Here is a 20,795-nt window from a genome sequence, read left to right as displayed (position 1 = left end):
AGAACACACTGGAGTCTTCAGAGTGTAAAAGTTGTAAATTGTCAGAGTACCTCTATTTTGTTTTGATAAATGACAATTTTATAAGATATTTCTTCATGCGTTTATTTTTGTTATATACTTCCCCTAGATCGGTTTGTTTTCCTGTTCACTCCCCATATATAGCTATCATATATAGAGAGATATTTATTATAAAGACTAAATTTGAATAGATTATACACACACACTCAGAAATACACAGCAATGCTTTCACTTTCTGGATTATTCACATGTGGACAATCTTCCAAAAGACCTGAACAGAGGTTCAATGCTGAATTTCCCCCTCTCTCAAACATTTAATCCTTAATGGCTCTCTATCATTTCAAACTCCATGTAGATAAAACTAAGCTATTCATTCTGATATATGTCTGTCTTGCAGTGAATTGTCCATTTTTCTTTATAAATATCCCTTTCAGCCAGAAGACAGAATAATTTATTCTGTCAATTCAGAAAACCTAAGAACATTGTGCCTCAACAGAGAGATTATTTTTCCCTCGCTTGCTTTGTCCCCTGCGTGCACACAGTCAGCCCCTGTCCAGAAATGTAGTCTCAGATCTAGTTATGTTTTATGTAGGAAGTAAAATTATTTTTCTAGCCTCAGGCAAGTACTTAAAGATATATTTTAAGATGCAATACTACTAACAAAGCAAAAAAATGTTCTGTTTACTGGCTGACTATTTAGAGTCTACACTCGTATTCACTGCACCAAATGTCTTATACTGCAGGAAAACATAGCAAGGTGATGTGATTTACAAACTGAACATTATCTGCATCTCTAAGCTGGTACAGCATGTTGGATGTATTGGACATGCTATGATAAAAACTTCCTAATTACTGTTGACATCTGTCAGGCTGTCAAGTACTTTTTAAAAACCCCTAGGACTCAGGCTTTTTTTAAGTTCTGTTTGCAAGGGAATGTTTGCCTGACCAAAAGATATTGGAGGACCACAAATTATGGCTTTGGAACGGACATCTCAGATAACCTAATCCAAACACCTGCTTCAGGCAATGATAATTTTAAATTAGTCTCCTCATAAGTGTACTTAACGTTTCCTTAAAGACACCTAATTAATTATTTTGCCTCTACCCTGGTGACAAATTGTCATACTGTCTGATCAACCTCAGTGTTAAAAGCAAATGTCAGGCTAAATTAATCTTTCTTCTAAGTACAGTACTGGCTATTACTTCTGTCTGCTACAAGTTTTTGCATTTTTGTCTTTCCTGTTTTCATACATCATGATGGATCTATCTTTTATAATTTCTCTGGTTTTATACTTAAAAATCTTTCCACGATTCTCACACTGTCATTCAATGAACCTGTCTATGTTATTCTACACTTCAAGTACAGGCGGCCCATTACTACTATCTAAAATGACAGTGATACTCTTTGAGATCTTTGAAAAATGCCTTTGCTTAGATTTCTTTAAATACACATGTATTCTTATTTTGTAACACCTTTGGATAAGATTTCATTTTTGTTTGCATTAGTGACAGAATCATATTTTCTGAATATATTTTATTTTATGCCTATACTTCTCCAGTTTCTCATCTTTTGTGCTGTGAATAGTAGGATGGAAAAACTACTAGAAGAATAAAGTTTTTTGCTGCTGTCTTGCTTTGCCTTTCATGTATTATTTTCTTGACCTTGTATTTTAATTGCTAACTTTTTACATCTGACAGAGTAAAGACTCTGAATATTTCAGAGAAGAAATATTAAGAATCTTACTGAATATTTCAAATTTCTACATTTAGGTCTATTTCCTTAAAATATCAAAGGAGGACTAGACTATGATCTCAGGGATGGCAAAATCTCTGACATTCCTAACACAGAGAAAGAGGAAAATCAGATCTATTTTTTGATCAAGTCTGCTACAGACAGTGGAAAGCTGCTCTAGTGATGAAAGTTTTGCCTCAGTCTTCAGAGCAGCCAAGGATTTCATGTAATGTACTTTCCAAAACAGCTGGCAAACTTCTCTGTGCTACAGTAATTGGGTGACTGATAGCACTGAGCTACTGCTTTGACAATATTAGAGAGGGAGGCTGTGAGGATTTTCAGTACAAGGCAAGGGAATGAGTTTGGCTTTAACTTCTGTAAATTACTGCTGTATATTTTAGCTCTACACATTTTGGCTACTGTTCCAATGGGGAAAATTTACCGTTCTACAAAAACTATATTTTGGCAATCTCTAGCTCACTGGCAATACCTGCAACTTCAGTGTGCAGTGAAAACTGTTCTGTGAAGAAAAACTTTCTGGCTTATGTGCCCTGACACAGACAGAGCTGGACAAGGTGCCTGTCTCCCCACTGACATTGGCAGGCATTCACCTGTTGCCTTTTGCAAGAGCAGAAACATGTTTTTGAAAATGGTATGGTGACAGCAGAAATAATTTCATGTTTTCTTGTCAGTTACCTGCCAGTACAGCACACTGAGTCAGCTCACTGAGGAGACAGAGGCAGCAGAAGACAAGCTGGCATGGGGGGACAAATGCCACTGTACATCTGGGACATGGCAAGGGTTAGAGGGAAAGGAAAGAGAGGATGTTCTGCTCAAACCCAGCAAGTTTGTAGGCTGCTTCAGCCCATCTAGTCCTAGCACACATAAAGATGGGACAGCCTTACAGAAAGAGTGAAAAATAGTTCCTTAGGGCTCCAGCTGCATCTGATGAGCTTTCTTCTAAAGGACAGCACAAGTCTTTGAATACAAACTTGTAAAACCAGGTAACAGAGCCTAAAACTTTATGCCTGTGTATATTCATGGCTGATGAGATCACTTCAAGGGATGAAGGATAAACATCTCCACAACAGAGTTTCTGATACAGTAATTCAAAAAGTGCCAGGGCACTGCCCTGTAATTGATATTTTTCCCTTTCTCTTTGCAATATGTACAAGTAGTCCAAATTAATCAAAGTTATTTCACCCCCTCAAGTGAGGTCTTACAAGGTTTATGGTTTCTTTGTGACACTGATGATAGCCTCAGATTCCAGCTACCAGAGTTTGCAAGGACCTTCAGGAGCTGTAATGCCAATGAATTGCTCTGTGTTTCTTGTCACTGATGCAGATCCTCAATCTCTACTCACCACTCAAGTATTTTTAGGTGAAGAAATAAATACAATCTTTACACCTTGGATGATCTCCATACCTAGACAGCTATTGCATGAGATGCTTTCCTTTCCAGCTTCTAATGCAAAGACCCAAAAAGATAAAAAAATTAAGGTCATCCTGAGTACAAATCACTAAGATCTGAAACACAGTACACAGTTACTGTAATTTTCAAGAAGTATTGTAAAGACGATGGAGATTTGGTTCAGAATGCTTTTGGCAGTAAACAAGCTAAGTAAAAATTATTTTCATCTTGGTTTACTCAGGTGGAAGGAGGAAGAGAAGAGAATTAGCCTGGATTTACAGAATGCTGGGTTTCTGTTTTGAAATTATTTTTGGATTAGTATCTGGGCAGATTCTGTTCCAACAGATAAACTCTACTCTAAAGGAAAAGGATTATGACCTCTTAGAAATAAAATTAGCAAGTTGAGTTTAGATTACAGTTAAAGAAAGTAGAAAAGATGGGGAAAATGAGATTTTTCCTATTTTCAGCAATCTAGGAGGCACCCCTGAGACATAGGACAGTAAGAAATAGAGTTGTTCTAAAAAGTAGGTAATTTTTGCCTAACAGTGTATCTATTTTAAAAAAGTATGAAAAGTAAGGAGAGCACAAAAATTGAAGTTTGCAATGGCCATTATAACACTGTACATAGCATTGTGAGAACCAGATTTTCCTGATGATTCTTTGTAAGATGCCAGTTTTGAACAATACAGCAGGTATTCAGTAGTTATCTCAGAAAATAGAAGAAATGTGTCATCATATGTCAGTGTATCTATTTACAATGCAAATTAGGCAGATAATCTGACATTGATGAGTGTACAGATAAAGCCTATGAATTCTACAGATTCTTTACTCTTAAGGTCTGAAGAAAAAAGAATACAAGGAGAAATTTCTAGAATAGAAGGCAGAAACATTAAAGCCTTCCTTTACTAGTTGGTCGAGAACCAAAGAATGCTTAGAACCCTTTGAACTACCCAGGTTATCTCTTGGTCCAAAAATGCATAAAAGGTCTAACATAGCAGGGCTTCTACATCAGCAAGCAGAGAACTTACCACCTAAGGGAAGCATAAGCAACCTTGGGCCTATCAAAACCTGAGTGTGAACAAATAACTAAGGCCAAAAGCAAAGTGAACAAAGAGCTGCTAATATTTGCCATACAAAAGCGGAGGCTTACGGAAGGGCAGAGTAAAGGATTAAGCAGTCATCATTACCACTCCACGTTCTCCAGGGCGTCATTGACAATACCCCAGCAAGGCTTGGTCTGGTGAGCTATGGCAAAAGCTGTGATGCAAAGTAACATTTTCAAAATAATAAGTAATGTTTCAGTAGTAAAAGGAAAGCAAGATAAGCAGAAAAGGCATGGAGGCAAACTGTGCCTATAGAGTCAGATAGGCACAGCTAATCTCAGATACCAAAGCTTCTGGAGGGATTTGAAGAAGCAGTGTCTGCCTCTCACACCTCGCTCCTGAGTGTTCTCTTTTAACTCAACCCTCATTTTCTACTCTTCCTTTTTCTGTTCTTTACTTCCTCCACTCTTGGTTAAAACTAAAAGGCAGCATTGCTAGCAGCAAACCTTTTCAACCTATGTGACAAGATTGTCTTGAAATACCACTTCATGGACTATCTGAAGTTAATGAGTGCTTTCCAGTGTGTGCATTTTCAGGCAGGTAATCTTGAATTAGCCCATTGTAATTCTAGAGGAAAAGCAGATGGCTGTAGAATTTTCTCACCATAGTATAAGGATCTCTAGTTGCTTCACATAAAAGCAGACAAATTAGTAAATGAGATCTGGTGGAAGCAAGCACTGCATCAGTAGGCAAAAAATAGGTCCCTCAGGAATCCTAAAAACCAAGCAGAACTTCTTTAAAAGAAGAAAACAATGAACTAGAAGGAAGACAAAGAATAAAAAGTAGCCAGTTTATTTCCTTAAGGGACAGCACAAAGGAAGAATATATATAAAAGAGAAATGTACAATCACAGAATAAAATGCAGAATTTAAATTACCTCGTGGTAAAAGTAATGTTTATTTTTGATCTGTTCTGTGACTTCTAAAGGTACAGTTTGGGACGTTTTGGTGGGGTCTTTTTTGAATTCTCAAGCCTCAGAAACCTAACAGTATCTTACTTTCCCTGCCTTCCCTGGTCTTTCCTGAAAGAGTTGGAGCTCTGATGGGAACGACTGAGAATTCTTTAAATTTCTGAAGACAAGCCCCAGACTAGCTCTTTGCGGACAGCCAGTCTAAGTTTTAGGGAGACCAGAGGCGTGCTTAACACTCCCCCTCGCCCCAGACTTCCCTTCTCCTGCGCCCTTACAGGATTCCTCCCCTCGCCTGCGGCAGGAGACGAGCTGCTGGAGGTGCTGGAGGTGCTGGAGGTGCTGGAGGTGCTGGAGGTGCTGGAGGTGCGCGGCTCCTCCGGCCGCCCCCGGGCAGGAGCGCGGCTCGCAGCGGAGGCGCTGGCCGGGGTCTGCCCGACCCCGTGGGCAGCTCCCCGCCCGCGGGGGGAGGCGGGCAGCCCTCCCCGCCCTCCGTCCCTCCCTCCTCCCGCCCCGTCGCGCCGGAGCCCGGCGGTGCTGCGGGCGGGGGGTTCCGCCTGCCCGGCCCCGCGTCCGCCGAGCTCCCCGCGGGGAGCGGAGCGGGCCCGGCCCGGCCATGGGGCTGCGCGCCGCCGGCATCCTGGGCTGCTGCTGCCTCCTGCCCCTCGTGCTCCCCGCAGCCCCAGGTAAGGCCGGCGGGGCGAGCGCCGGGGCGCCGCGCTCCTCTGCCCGCCGGGCTCCTCCGCCCGCCGCGGGAAGCGTCGCGGGAGGGGAGGCGAGTTGGGAAAGTTTGGGGAGTTTGCCGGGGCCGGGCGGGCAGCGGCGATGACGGGAGCCCTCCCGGAGTCTCTGGATGGCAAAGGCTTCCCCAGCCCTCGCTCCAGCCAGAGATGCTGGTGTCGTCGGGAAGCTTTTCCTCGGCAGCGGACGGAGAGGATTTCTCCTGCCGTTGGCGTAGGGTGTCAGTGGCTAGCGGTGATCTTTCAGAGGAGCATCGCTTGATGCAAATGCTTAAACAAACAAACAAAAGAAAACCTGCGACTGAGATCTCTTCTCCTTAACTTACGTTTTTTATGCATGATTTAATGAAAATCATTTTTTTCATCTGATGTAGGGTTGAAATGAATGCAACGCTTTTATTGTAAGTTGTTTTAAATGGAATTTGTTTTCTGACTAAAAGTACCGTTGTGTTTCAAGTAGTTCTGAAACAATGCATTTGCACTGGCATGTCGTGAAACGACAGTCGTGAATCTGCTCTGACATTACGCTTTTAAAAAGTGTATAGGGATATTACATACACTTTGCGTGTGCTAAAGTGACTTTGTATTCTTATGTGATTAATTCTTTATGACATTTCCTTTGCCCTGTAGGAATAATCTATAACATGTTCCAGCTTAGGTTAATTTGAAATTTTATATTTCAAAAATGTGTTTGAAGAAAAAAGAAATGGAAAATTTTGCGGTCTAGGTTCTTTTAAACATCACTAATGTGTATAGGACACTATATGGTGTTTTCTGTGCTGATTTTTCTGGTTTGATGTTATAAATCTCTTCTTCCAGGCGTGAACTGTAAAGCTGGCTGCCATCCAGAGAATGGATTCTGTGAATTTCCCAGTGAATGCAGGTAAAAAGATTTGTCAGACAGGGGTATTAGCACAGGAGTGGTCAGCTTCAATAATTCATAGTCCTGGTAAGAAAGATAGAAACTGAAATGGTTTGGTGTCTGAAAATATGGAACTGTGATGAAGCAGCGCTCGATTAGGATACAGTAACTGGAATCATAGAGCATGGATGTCTATATACCTGTTCAGTTTACTTTTTCCAGCATGAAGTATTTACATTGATTAGCTTTTTTTTCTCACTGAATGAGATGGTTTTCTTCACGTAAACTGCTTCTAGTATCCCAGAAGCACTTATGGTGTGCTTTTGTTCAAATAGCACAATTTGGTATACAAAAGTGTATTTATTGTGCCTCAATAAGGGGGGCATCCTTGTAATTATGTTTGCTAAAAATAAACTACGTTTCTGTGTTGTCTTTTATCTCTTTCAGGTGCCAACCTGGCTGGCAGGGTGCACTTTGTAATCAGTGTATTCCTTTCCCTGGGTGTTTGCACGGCAGCTGTGCCAAGCCCTGGCAGTGCATCTGTGAGGAGGGCTGGGTTGGCAGCCTCTGTGACACAGGTTTGAACATCCTTGTCTCTCCTTGAACAAGTGAGGGGAAGCAGCCCCATCTGGTGCTGGAGACACGCAAAGTCCTTCTGGAGAGCTAATTCTAAAACACTGAATGTTAGCTCCAGATAATGAGGAGCTTCTGGGCAGCGGCACATAAATCTCAAACTTCTATAGTAATTTAGGCAGAAGCAATGCAGTATCTTTTGTAATTGGGCATATGTGTGAGCAAAGTGTAAATTATTCTATTTTAAACATTGATTATCATGGACAAGGCCAACAAATAACTGCTCCCTTGTTGTCATGTAAGCCCTTCTAATCAAAATACAAGTTGTCTTGTATATATTAAATAATTTTAAATGTTTATGTAGCACATTATATATATGTATATATGCTATTTTCTCAGTACTTCTTGGAAGGAAAACATTGTGCTTATTTTTTCCTTTACTTAACCCGGTGATGATTCAGTGAAATAACGTTACTATAACTGAGAAAAAGGTCTGCCTGAACAGGCTGCCACTTCCCCCTCAGGTCTGAGGGGTAAGCACAGCTCTGTGTGCACCCTCTCACCCTTTGCCAGTCAGAATGAGCCAGCTTAGCATAAGCAAGCTGAAGAATTGGCCTTTGTTGAAATGGTTTATTTTGGCTGACACAGGCAAATGTTCAGTCAGAGAGATCTGAGGGGATGGAAACCACATGAGCATCCAGGAGCATGTGGCTGTTCAGCCCACGTAGCTGCAGCTGTGACATGACAGGTGTCCAGGGCCTCATTTTCTCTTCATGCCTTTCAGGCTTTTGTTGGTATATGGCTTATAATTTATAGAGCATGCCTGAGCTCTCCAATATATAGCCAAAGTGGTCATTGAAGACGGTTTGAACTGTGTAAGATTTTCAAGATGACTAAAAGACTCAGAAGGTTTTAGGTAGGTCACATCCTTGCAGTGACACGGAGTTTGGTGCAAGGTTCTCAGGTACTCATTTACCTTCTCATCAGGTTTTGCAGCCTGTACTCACTGACTGCACATGTGAGCATAGAGAGGCTTCTTAAAGTCAGTCCCGGTATGTCTGTGGGAGCTGTGGCAGCAGTGGTGACATCTGTGGTGCAGATGTGACTATAAACTCCCAGATGTTGTTCTGGACATGTCTCACATATGTGTTTGTACCTGAGACAAACACCTAGATTCCCATTACAGTTAATGAGGAGGAATAAGTCCTTCTCTGATCTACAATCATAGATTTCTAAAGCTACACAGAACAATCCCCACCTTAGGAGGCTCAGTTCTGTTGCTTATCAGTGAATACAAAGTTCCACATTTTTAAAGGTAGCATCTTCACTGCTACTTCTAAAAGCTTTAATTGCATAGCTGAATTTCTTAGTACTGATATATCTTTGCAATTCTGAGCTTTGCAATTGTTTCCCTCTTACAACTGCTACTTAGGATGCAAAAGAATGCATTGAAAATTGAACCCACCAAACAGGGTATCCCATGTTTAAGTGCAGAAACTATTATTTCTCTCAACACTCAGAGTCATCTCAGAGTCTTCTTTGCTGATTTGAATCTAGATCCCCATGAAGAGATGCCAAGAATTTTTAGCCAAAAGGACATAACTATCTTTTAATCTGCAGCAACGTTGATAGTCTTTCATCTCAGTGGTTTTACCTACTCTAAATGCATTATTTGCCATAAGGGATCAAGAGAAGGGTGCTCGTCCTCCTCTTCTTGCTACTAGAAGGTTGACACAAATTATTATCCTGACCCAATAAAGCACTGAAACCTCAAATGGGTTAATTTCTCAGGCCCTGATCTCATCATCCTCTGCCAAAAGTCAGTGTCAGTTTCCTGGGTGTATAAAGTCAGTATAGGTAGTTACAATTAATTTAAAGATACCATTAAATGAAACTTGATCAGGTTAGGAAACAGGAAGGAAAAACCTAGAATGGAAAACTGTGGGAGGGTCTGAAGTTCACTGGCCACTTCAAATGACTGAAACATTTGTAAAATAGAGTCTCAGCAGTTTATTTGCTTGCTAAGCATGGGAGGAAAAAAGATGATTTGGACTGGCAATGATACCTCTTTTCTTCTGTTTTGTAGAAAAGTTAGTGTACAATCTCCTTGGCTTTGATCATGGAAATTCCTTTCTAGAGTAGTTTTAGATCACCAACTGGTTTGTTAATGCCTCTGATTGTGTAGCTGTTTTTTAATATGGGCAGCCTGGTTCTCAGATCAGGTCAAGAGCAACCGTCCTAGTAATTGAAAGACATGCAGGTTATGGGTTGGCCTTGATCCACTGTAAACATGTAGGGCAGAATCAGTGGTAGCATTTGTGACTATTGTTATTCACATGGACAGACAAGGCACTTGAAGAAAGACATCTGTGAGCTGGTCTTGGTGTTAACACTGGTGGTTAACTTCTTTGCAATGGGGCCTGTCGAACTGAATCATGATGCCATGGCATCTTCTCATCTTGTGGAAACACAGCCTTGAAATCTGGTGTGTGAAGCCCTGGAACCAGGCTGCACAGCACACTTTCCCTCTGCAGCTGATATACACTCCAGAGTACAGGAACCACATCAAACATTGACCATAACAAAGGGAAAATCAATTTAGTCAATTTGTTTCCAGGAAAAAATGACAGCCCAGTCAGAGTATTTGATCCACCTCTCTAAATCAGATCTGTCAGCTTGTCACCCCTGGCTGTGCCACACAGTCGTGTTAGCTGGTCCGTGACCTCCTATTGGAATCCTGGCCTCAGTTTAGCTAAAAAGCCAACATAGAGTGTGAGCTGGGAGTAAATTGTCCTACTTGTCACTGGACTGCTTTGCCAAGGGCACATGTTGGTAAACTCATCAGAGAGTAGAGTCTAATGCCCATGCTATGAATGCATGAGACAGGGGCTAAAAATCCTGCTGTGACAAACCACTACTACTGAGCGTGTCTTCCTCATAAAAACACTCAGTGATTGTTTCATGTATTTAGTATGATGCAACTATTAATTAATTAATGGGTAATGGGATTGAGGCCACTAATAATATATGTGTAAAGGTAACATCCTTATTTTGAGTTTTCATCTCAGTTACCACTTGGTTGTTGGCCTTTTGAGAGGTAAAATAAAGAAAAATAGAGAAAACGGCCTAATTGAGGTAATTTATGTATTCTGTTTTAAAAGAACCTGGTAAAACACCCTTTTAAGATGTGTTTTAAATGTAAATATCTGACATAAATTATTGACAGTAATGTATATATCTATATATATACACATACCTATTCACATATATATATTTCAGAGAGTTGCCATGCTCCTGCATCAAAGTTCATGTTTTTTCCTCTGTCAAAGTACAGGCTTTATTAGCTGCCTTTAGAGTCTGTGAAAATAGCTGTCAAACAACACTGCTCCAAAAAGCACTCAAGATTATTTTGGTCCTTGTGAAAACTGGAGCTTACACTCAAAGTGCATGCTAAGTTGTTGCCTTGCAATGAGAACAGGCTAATACATTAGGAAATAGAACCTTTTATCCAGGGAAGATTGTATTTGAAAGCTAAGGCTGTTGTTTTGCTGTGGTTACAATTTTGCAGTACCTCATGATATCATCTAAATTTCATGTTATGCTGTTGGAAGTAAAATATAAATGCCCTTAAATCCCTTTTCATCTTCTTAGAAAGTGTGTATATGTGTGTGTGAGGCATCAGATACCTTCCAGTCAGCACTTCTCTGCAGCTGCTGCAGTAGCTTGCTAAAATATACACTTGTTTGTTTATTTAGTTTTAATTATTTAAAAAATTCAGTAATTGTTTGAGTGGGAAGTGGCTCAGCAGGGCAATTGCAAAGAAAATGAGATGTGTGACTTTGGGTCCAGACATCATAGAGCTATGTCTTCTGGTACAGTTATGTGAGGGTTGAATGTAGCCCAGCCAAAAGATGAAATTTTAACAGATTTTTTGTAATTTGCTGATCTCTGTTTTTATGAAACATTTGTTCATAAGCACATAATGATATAGGCAGGGAGCAGGGAGAATTCCTAGTTCCTGATTGCTTTATCAGAATTCTGCTCATGGAGAAGCCAAAATTGTGAAAGTACGGCTAGACTATGTAGAAGTTCCTTCTCCCATACTAATATTTTATTTCTAATACTACTTATTTATAGAATGGAGCAATTCAAACACATTTTTCAAGCAGGAGCTAGAAAGAGAGAAATAAGCTGAAATTGCTTGCAATAGTTGAACAATCTGAACTCCATTTTAACAAAGGGGGAATAGATCAGAATTTATAAAGTGTGGAGTTAAGTACTGTTAAAGCTATATTTTATTTGAAGTGTTGTATATAATTTACTGACTCTTTCTCATTAGATTAATTGAGCCCTGTTGGGTTTTTTTAAACAGATATTCACCCATGTTCTGCAAAGCCCTGCACCAATAATTCAACATGTATAGAGACTGGTGATGGAGGATATATTTGTCTATGTGCCCAGGGATTTACGGGAAAAAACTGCCATCTCAAGAAAGGACCCTGCATTATTAATGGGTAAATATTGATTTCTGACATGCATTTAAAATCTACACTTCTATTATTCAGAATTCTTTGCTAAGTGGAAGTATGTCTGTGCTAGAATACATCATGCTTCTGATAGTTGCTGATATTATTATCAAACTTTACAAATCTGATCTATTAATATTGTAAAGACTTAATAGATTATCAGTGTAACTCTATGTGCACAACTTGAGTACTAAAAGTGCTAATTTGCACATTTTATTGTGGTGAATTTATGCCTTCTCGTGATTTTTGTAAACAAACTTGAAGTGACTCCCATCCTGCATTCTCACCTCTGGTGAGGGATAACTTACACAAAGCCTAATAAACAGTAGTCAGCACACAAGTTGTCAGCATGAAAACACCAGTATGTCCTTTTTTCTTAACCAACATATAATAATATGTCCATAGTTAACTGAAGGAGACACTTCCATCAGAACAGGGAGACCATTGCTCTCTATCCTCTAAAAGAAATGGGTCATTAAGGACAGCAGTGCCAATAGATTGAAGGAGGTGATCCTTCTCCTCTGCTCAATCTTGGTGAGACATATCTGGATTGCTGGGTCCAGTTCTGGGCTACCAAATATAAAAAGGACACAGCCACACTGGAATGAGTCCAGTGAAGGGCCACGGGTACAATTAATGAATGGGAACATTTCTCCTATAAAGACATACTGAGAGCTGGGTCATTTAGCCTGGAGAAGAGCAGGCTCTGAGGAACTTACCCATGTGTGTGAGTACCTGATGAGGGGAAGCAAAGATGACAGAGCCAGACTTCTCATAAGAGATTCCCAGTGGAAGGGCAAAAGGCAATGGGCACAGACTAAAGAACTTCCAGCAAAGTCACTGGTAGAACTGCTTTAAAAAAGGAAGACCTTTCAATGTTATAGATAATGTGAATTGGGGTTTCTGTTGAAATCTAGAAGCATATGCTGTCTTCTAGCTCATCAAAGTTCTGATCCCATAAACATACAGAATGCCTTTCTGATGGATACAAGCTTGGTAAAACTATCACCCTAAAATCACTGTTTTCTTTTAGGAGATTGCCTTCTTGTTCTCTAGCTCTTTATCGGTGCCCTCTGGTTCTCTTTTTGCTCAGCAATAGATAATTATGAGTATTCAGATCTACCTTATGACTGAACCTTCCTGAAGACTTGTACAACCTCGTTTAAGGAACATTAACACCTCTCACTCTCCCTGGCAAGAATTGCCATTCTTTCACAACTACATATCAGTAGAATTTTTTTGCCATTGCTTTTAGTTGGGGGATACTCACACAGTTCTGTCTGGGTTTACTTTCAGCTTCTAAGATAGCTACTCTGTTTTGCCTGTTTTTCTTCACTGACAATGAGGAAATTTAAGTTCCTTGAAAGAGTCATGAATCACATCCAAGCTACTTGCCTAATATAGGGGACGTGAATAGCTTTTTCTGCTTTTCATCTGTAGAGCAAATATTTCCGTAATTCAATGTGGACATATATACTAGCTATCCCAAAAAAACAGGTGAGTTCCAAAAATACAGCATCAACAAAATAATGCAGATTAGTTCCGTGTATTTCCTTAAAACCCTTTTGGTTTTAAATTGCTGAAACTACTTTTTTTTTGTGTTGGTACTCTGTTTTTGGACTGAATGCTGAACTAGTCTGGAAATCATGAAAAATTTTTCTCAAGAAAGCAACATACTTGAGATAGTGATTCTTTTTCTCTAGGAAGCTGTCTTTTTCAGGAAAATGAGTAGCAGGCTCTGCAAATCTGCATTTAGTTCAAAAAGACAACTTTGTCAGCATAAGAGCTCCATGTCTGCTAATAATTCACAGTCCACCAGAGAGTGCATCCCACATCCTAGAGAGACCTCATCAAATGGTGTCATTTCATTCACATCTCACTTCCTCTTGGTTCCTCTCTATCTCAGTGGCATTACTGCCAGCTTCTTAGTTAATATTCACAGATGGAACCAGGACAAGTCACAAATCAAAGTGTTTATTCTAGTCTGTTTACATATATCTGCGTTAGTGAACTCTGTGTGATGTTTTGAGGTTTTGCTTTGAAGCAGAGGAGTGAATGGTACTTTCTAAAAGAAACCAGACTATCTGGGAAGCAAAGAAGTGGTATGGACAAGCTTTCCACAACTAACCCTTCATGTACTACACCTTGCTGTGTTAAATGCCAAAAATGCAAAGTAGCAGAATTTATTAAAGGAAATTAATATTAGGGCTTGATTTATTTAAACATATTTAAATTAGACAAATCCAACTCTGTTAATAATAAATAAGGAAAATTTTCAAAATTCTGCCTTTTTCCCCTTAACTGTTTTTTATGTCAATATTTTACATTTCTGAAAGGTTCAGAAAAAAGTTTACTCTTATATTCTCCAGCAATTTTTTCCCATTTCCCTAGAAAGTACTGAGATTCAAGCCAGCCATGAGGGTTCAAACTTCTACATATTTTCATATGCAAACCAGCTTGTCCAATTTTTCATGGGACCCATAAAGGTAAGGGAGGGTGCTCGACTCTCTAGGAAGGCCATAACCACTCAAGAACAGTACAACTCCAATTTTCTATTTTGCTTAAAAAGACATAGTGGCTGGATAATGTTTTGAAATTCCTTACCTCAAGTTGCCACTAACAATGTCCATGTCAAAGTCCAGTTTTGCTTTCCCAATACTGCTTCCAGACTTCCAATATGTTCTTTTAGTAGCTTTTTTCCCCAGCCAGCATCTAAAATGAAGAACAGTACTAGAGGACAGAGCAGTTAATTTGGAAGCAGCAGAAAACAGACAGATGATTCCTCTGCCACAATGTTCAGTCTCTCCTGATGGGTGGCCACCAAGTGTTTCAGTCCCCAGTGAAGCCAGAGGTGCTTGGAGCAATCTCTACTGTAGGTAGTCTCAGAGCAATGGTGAATAGCCCAGCCCAATTCTGACCAGTGATCAGGGACCATTTGTAGCCAGAAGCTTAAATTTCTTCCACAGTCATCTCATTCAGACATCAACAGATCTCTTAAATCCCTGTGTCCCACCATGGAATTCCGTAACAGCCCATTGCTACTGACTGCTGCATATGTGAATTGTCTACATCTGAAGCTGTGAGGTTCATTACCACTGGGACTTTGCCCTGGAAGTGGGGGGCCTTAAATAACAGCTTGGACTTTTCAGCTATCAGATGGTACTGTGCTATATGTTTTCAGGGATACATAAGTATTAAAAAAAGTTCTGTTGTCAAAGAGGCTTGTCCTAAGCTTTACCAAATATTTTTCATTTCTTACAAGGTAAGTTTTAAAAGCTTTGTTCATATGTGATGAACTGCCATGAAAGTGGGGTTTGAGGTTTTTTTGTAAACCTGGGACCCAGGAACCCTTGTCAGCCAGCAGGGACAGCTGAAGGACCAAGTGCACTTTGCATAGATCCCCTGAATGGACACATTTGTGCCAGTCAGTGGGTGGCCATATCTTTTGGCATTACACTCAGTAAGGCACAGTTGCATTGTAAAGATAGAAAAGATCTCTGTTAATTTACATCACTTAAAACGTAATACCAGGCTACAGCTGGGAAGTACTAAAAGAGTTTGCAGAAATACTTGGTTTCCTTTAGTACTGCCTTCACATTATAGCTGTCTTTGCCCAGGCTGAAATTCTCTTCATTGATATTTTTTATTGTAATTGTATCTATCAAAAATTTTGGCTGAACAGCAGTTTATAGGAAAGTATCTGTTTGCTTCTAAATTTTTTGTGCCATGAAACCACCGGAGAGGCAGAATAAAAACAATCAGCTTTATGTCTAGCTGCTGTGGCAGTGTTTTGCTCTGCCAACACAATATATAGATTATTTTAGGAATAATCTGGTAGAAAGGGAGCAGCCATGCTGCTCATGTCTTTGTTCTGTCTTGTATGAATAGTTGCACAGCTAAATAGCTCCAAGCATATAAAAACAGTGAGAAGCTTAATTTGAATAAATGTTTGAAATAATTTTAAATTCCTTCACAGCTCTTTGGGTTGAATTTATATACTGGTGTACTAATCCTACTCAAAGGGTCAGCAGAAGATATTATAATCTGTATTGACAAAGCTGTTGAACAAACTCGTTCTTCATTCAGCTTCACTGACTGGTGGATTTGCATTCGGAATGGGCTCTTCTAAAGAAAACTGGCTCTTTTTATTTTATAAAGTGTTTCCTAATAGTTTCTTCCATTGGACTTCAATTTTGTCTCTGTATTTGTTATCTATCCTAGTTCTCCCTGCCAGAATGGAGGAACATGTGTTGATGACAATGGTTTTGCACCCCATGCTTCCTGTCTGTGCCCTTCTGGTTTTGCTGGCAACTTCTGTGAAATTGATAGAGACGACTGTGAATCCAACCCATGTGAGAATGGAGGAACATGTACAGATGTTGGTGTGGGTTTCAGCTGTTCTTGTCCCCGTGGCTATACAGGAAAGCTCTGCAGCAGCCGTGTCACATTCTGTGCAAGTGGCCCATGTGAGAATGGAGGGACTTGCCGTGAACATCCCCAGGGAGGGTTCGAGTGCGTCTGTAAACCAGAATTTGTTGGCGTGACCTGCAAACATCCCAGCAAAAACACAAGTCTCTCTGGAGTGAATATGGAGACAAAGCATATGCAGAATTACAAGCCACCCTCAAAAGCTCACCACAGATCAGTGCATCAACAACAGGAAATCCTGAAAATAACAGTGAAAGAAACAATCCAAAATGCAGATCCCTTATTGAGTAGAAGCCAGGTGATATGTTTTGTTGTGCTGGGCTTGCTTACATGTCTTGTTGTCTTGGGTACAACTGGGATTGTTTTTTTTTTCAAAATGTGAAATGTGGCTTGCTAATGCCAAATATAGTCATCTCCTGCGCAAGAAAAAGAACTTTTTTCTGAAGTCTAACAATGGGGAAAACCTCTCAGTTAATATTATCTTCCCAGAGAAGATCAAATTGACTAATTACACTAAGAACTACACTGCCATCTAGGCCCTTGAAAGCCAAGCAGCATCTTGCAACTTTTCATAGCAATATGTAAAATTTGTTGCCTGTGGTTTGGCCTCAGTATTTGTGTGTATATTTGCTGTAAATTGCGTTGAGTGATAGTGAAGAAATGTAATGTATCTGTCTTGCTAAGGATTTTTTCATTCCCCAAAATAAAAGGTAAAAAAAATAAAATTGATTAAAGAGCAAGGAATGTTACTTTGATTCCTTTTCAAGGCAGCTATTTTTTGTAAAATAAAAAATGACTTATCACTGGAACTGTACTACAGCTTTCTTGTCTTGTGCATAGTTTATCTGCCAAGTACAGTACTTGCAAATTAGTAATGGTTTTTTGTTTTTTTTAATAAACAGGATTTAAGGGCTATACTTGTTTATTTATTCATTTCTAAACCTTATTCTACAGCAAAGTTTGCAGCAAGTGTCCATGCTGAATTCTTTTGCTATATCTGACAAAGGCTTTAGAGACTGCAACCAGCAGGAGCAAATTCACACTGATATCTCACCTATTCAGTCACTGTTGCTATTTTTTACATGCTTATAAGAGAGATTCTATAGAATCTTAGAGGTCTTTGGGATATTAATTTCAGGTTAAAGGTCTCTTGCTTGAAATGCTGCATCTATAAATTGTTCTTTTAATCTATTTTAAAATGTTAAAAAGGTTTTCAGTGTCTTCCTTTTTAGAGACCTAGTAGGGATTTAAAGGATCAGATTCTGACTTTTCTATAAATACTCCTTAAAGAACTTTGCTGAGAGAAGTTTCCTTCATGACTGTGTCATGGGGAGAAATGAAAAGATGCCATGTGTCCCCTGAAATAGGACGGCTGCTTTTAATTCTTTGCTTCTGCTTTTTCTGTCACATTTCAAGGAGAGGACAAGGTTTTCAAGAATCAAAAGCAGCAGTGGCAAACAGGCAAAGAGTCGTGAAAGCCATGAAAATGGCAGGGACCTGAGGGCATTAAGAAGTCTTCATCTCCCTGAGGAGCCTGCTCTGGGGCTCTCGCCCACCTCCTGCCCCCAGGTCCATGTTGGGTCAGCCCAGTGCTGTTGGTTCTGGTCTTGGCTGTGCTGTAGCCATGCTGGACTCCACCTCTGCCTGCAGTTGGTCGTTGGACTACCTACTGTGGGTGGCCCATCTGCTGAAAGGACCCTTTGGACCTGTGCTCTAACCCCGTCTTTGGCCCTGTCTGCTTTTGCTCCTGCCTGGAGCCCATTGATGACCCCTGTCCTTGTTCTCCACTTGCTGTGTCTGGAACTGCCAATGGGCCCCATTAACCAGCACCAGCTCTGGTGATGTGTTCAGCTTCTGTGAGCCTGTGCTGTTGGTGAGGCCATGGGTCTGTCCCACCCTGGGGTATGACCCTCCTGGGTCTCCCAGCTTCCTTTCCTAAATAGCCAACCTGACACTGACTGCTCCTTGTAAGAAAAACAAACAAACAAGGAAACCTCACCAAAACAACAAAACCAGTCACTTCCAACTGCAAGTGCCTAAAGGTGTCTTTAACTGCAGTTATGTAACAATTTATTTCCACAGCCACTCTAGATAGGAATGATTAGCAGCTTCTTCTCAGCTCTCTCATAACTATGCTATTCCCAAATCCATTAACAGCTGCTCAATTCAAAAAAAAAACAGCCTTAAAGCACATACATGGCATTATAGTAGGATTTTTTTGTTAAATCTCTCTTAATTGCTATGAGTATATAGCAAGTTTGCTGTACTGCTGGTAATATTTGCACATATAGCATTACAATGTAGTGCTAAGAGGAAAAATGGTGTTCAGATACTACTACGGAACGTGTTGATTTCTAGATAACAGAGTGAAAATTTTAAAGGAAGAAGATTGTCCTTCTCAAAGCTCTTGTTGGCAAGACAAATATTCATCAAACCCAGCAACTTCTCAGCCAGTTGTAGTGAAGTTTGAAGGAGACCTAGCAACCCAGATGAATGTAAAACCAGGTAAGCAGAGTTGAATTTCAAGCCATGAAACGTGAGTCACAGGAGTTGACACACTTCTTTTAAACCAATGTGTTTTAAACATATAATTCAGTATTGTGCATTTTAACGTGATTAGAAATATGTTAGGGTCAATTTGGAGATAATCAGAAACATGCATAACTCCACTGGGTATTTTCCAGCTTTAATTCAAAACCAGTTACAACTTCAGAGATCTGCTGGAAATCAGTGGTTAAATTCCTGAATCGCCTGTACACCTTCCCCCCACCTTTGAGCAGAGGCTCCCCTATCCCTTAGAGCTTGGCCTGCTCCAGGACAGAACAAGACTTTAAGTAACAAAGCTTTGTATTTTAAACACAAAATTTAGGAAATTATAATTCATATTTATAAATTGTCACCCTGTTTTTTGGCCATGGTGACCCAGTTGGCTGCTCCTCCATCACAGTGCATTTCTTCCTATGCAGACAGAAGAGCATTTTTGAAGAAAAGGTCATTTGCACAGCATGGAAAAAGAACAGATTTCAACTCCCAGTATCCTTCCTATCATTAGTGATGCGAATGAACAGTATAAAAGACTGCGATTGTCCTGCTACCTTCTCCAAAGGGAAAAAGTGTTACCTTAAACAGGAAAGTCTGAAGAAAGTAGTATCTGTCTTTAGTTTCTCTGTTCCAGAAAATAATTAAACGTGTCTGTTTGTTTTTCATATCTGTGCTGTTAGTGTCATGAATTACTCCAAAGCCTTATCACCACATAAGTGACAGACAACTGGAATGATAAAAAAGATTATGGACCAATAGCCTGCAACAGGTCTCCAAAGCAAGAAATTTAAAACAAGCATTGTGCATAAAGACTGACATAAGAGCAAAGAGAAGACGCAGCAGTGATACCACTTCAGTTTCATGTTAATTCTACATATTTTTTATCAATGGACAAAGAACAATGTATCTATGATACCCATTGCCATAGGTACTAACCTATGTTGCCATGTCTCACCTTTTGATTTCTGTATGTTCTCCTTTAGTCAAGCAATGATGCCTCTGAGATTCAAACTTGTCCCTGCCCTACTGCCTGTGTAAACAAAAAAATAAATAAGGACAACTAGTTTGAGGGGTGGGTTGGGACAGTGGGGGAATATATTATTATATTATTTTTATTTTAGCTACCTCCCTTTGAGCCATCTTAGCATCTTCTCCTGTTAACAAAATACTGATAGATGTTCCCCAAATATCTGGTTTTTAGAGACAGGTTGTGGATGTTTTTTCTGGTTTGGTTTGTTTTGAGTTTGTTTGGGTGGGTTTTGGTTTTGGGGTTTTTTTGAGGGGAAGATGTTGGTTTTGTTTTTTCTGGGGAGGGGGGATATTACATAGCTGTGGTGGGGGAGAGGTCTGTCTGCTGCAAAAGTAGAACATATGAAGTAATAATTCCACTGAATTCTGGACAAGGATATCTGATTAGTGAATACATACATGGCTTTTCTTTTTGCTACCGTTCTTGATATGGGTGCATAAACCAGCAATGTATGCATTGCTTAGGATCAGTAAGGATTCCATTTGGAAGTGCTGAACCATCTGCTGATGATATATCCACAGCCCAGCTAGTTTGCTCTTCTAGGTTGATAATATGAGGTTCTGTTTTCAAAGAAATATTTAGATCCAGGTGGACCGCGGTATTTCTATTTAAAACAGACCTTCAGCTTTTGAGAGTGAAGCTGTGTTAAGGACCTGGCTACAGGAAAATGTACAAACCATCCCTGAAAACAGCAGGGCAGTTTTCACTGGCCGAGTACAATACTTCTCACAACTATGTCATTCCCTCTCCAAGTTCTCAAGTTTGCCTTGGCAAATTTATTTACTATCACAGCCTTAAGGGCAGAACAATTTGCTACAGATATAGGACGCTTTTTGGTTTTGTAAATACAGGACTTTCCTGGCAGAACCACATGCATATGCATCCAGAGAACATGAAATCATTGCACATGTACTATACATACATT

General features: G+C 40.0%; 1 protein-coding gene and 2 long non-coding RNA genes across 4 annotated transcripts in view; 1 reads left to right on the top strand and 2 right to left on the bottom strand.

Moving 5' to 3' along the window:
- Positions 1-16,094, bottom strand: part of LOC116445151 — a 31,872-nt gene extending 15,778 nt beyond the window's left edge. For both annotated transcript variants that reach the window (XR_004240676.1, XR_004240677.1), the window contains exon 1: positions 14,476-16,094. This is a non-coding gene — a long non-coding RNA (uncharacterized LOC116445151). The remainder of the gene's footprint in view (positions 1-14,475) is intronic.
- DLK1 (delta like non-canonical Notch ligand 1) lies at positions 5,293-17,212 on the top strand. Its single transcript, XM_032111377.1, is given in 6 exon segments — positions 5,293-5,856; positions 6,730-6,793; positions 7,220-7,350; positions 11,718-11,859; positions 16,093-16,663; positions 16,665-17,212. Coding segments are annotated over 6 exon segments (1,149 nt in total). The 5' UTR covers positions 5,293-5,786; the 3' UTR covers positions 16,836-17,212.
- Positions 17,059-20,795, bottom strand: part of LOC116445149 — a 274,986-nt gene continuing 271,249 nt past the window's right edge. The window contains exon 14 of the long non-coding RNA XR_004240674.1: positions 17,059-19,870. This is a non-coding gene — a long non-coding RNA (uncharacterized LOC116445149). The remainder of the gene's footprint in view (positions 19,871-20,795) is intronic.

This window comes from Corvus moneduloides, chromosome 6, assembly GCF_009650955.1.
Source record: "Corvus moneduloides isolate bCorMon1 chromosome 6, bCorMon1.pri, whole genome shotgun sequence".
NCBI lineage: Eukaryota > Metazoa > Chordata > Aves > Passeriformes > Corvidae > Corvus > Corvus moneduloides.
Note: the sequence above shows the minus strand (reverse complement) of the source record. Positions and strands in the feature narration are given on the sequence as shown.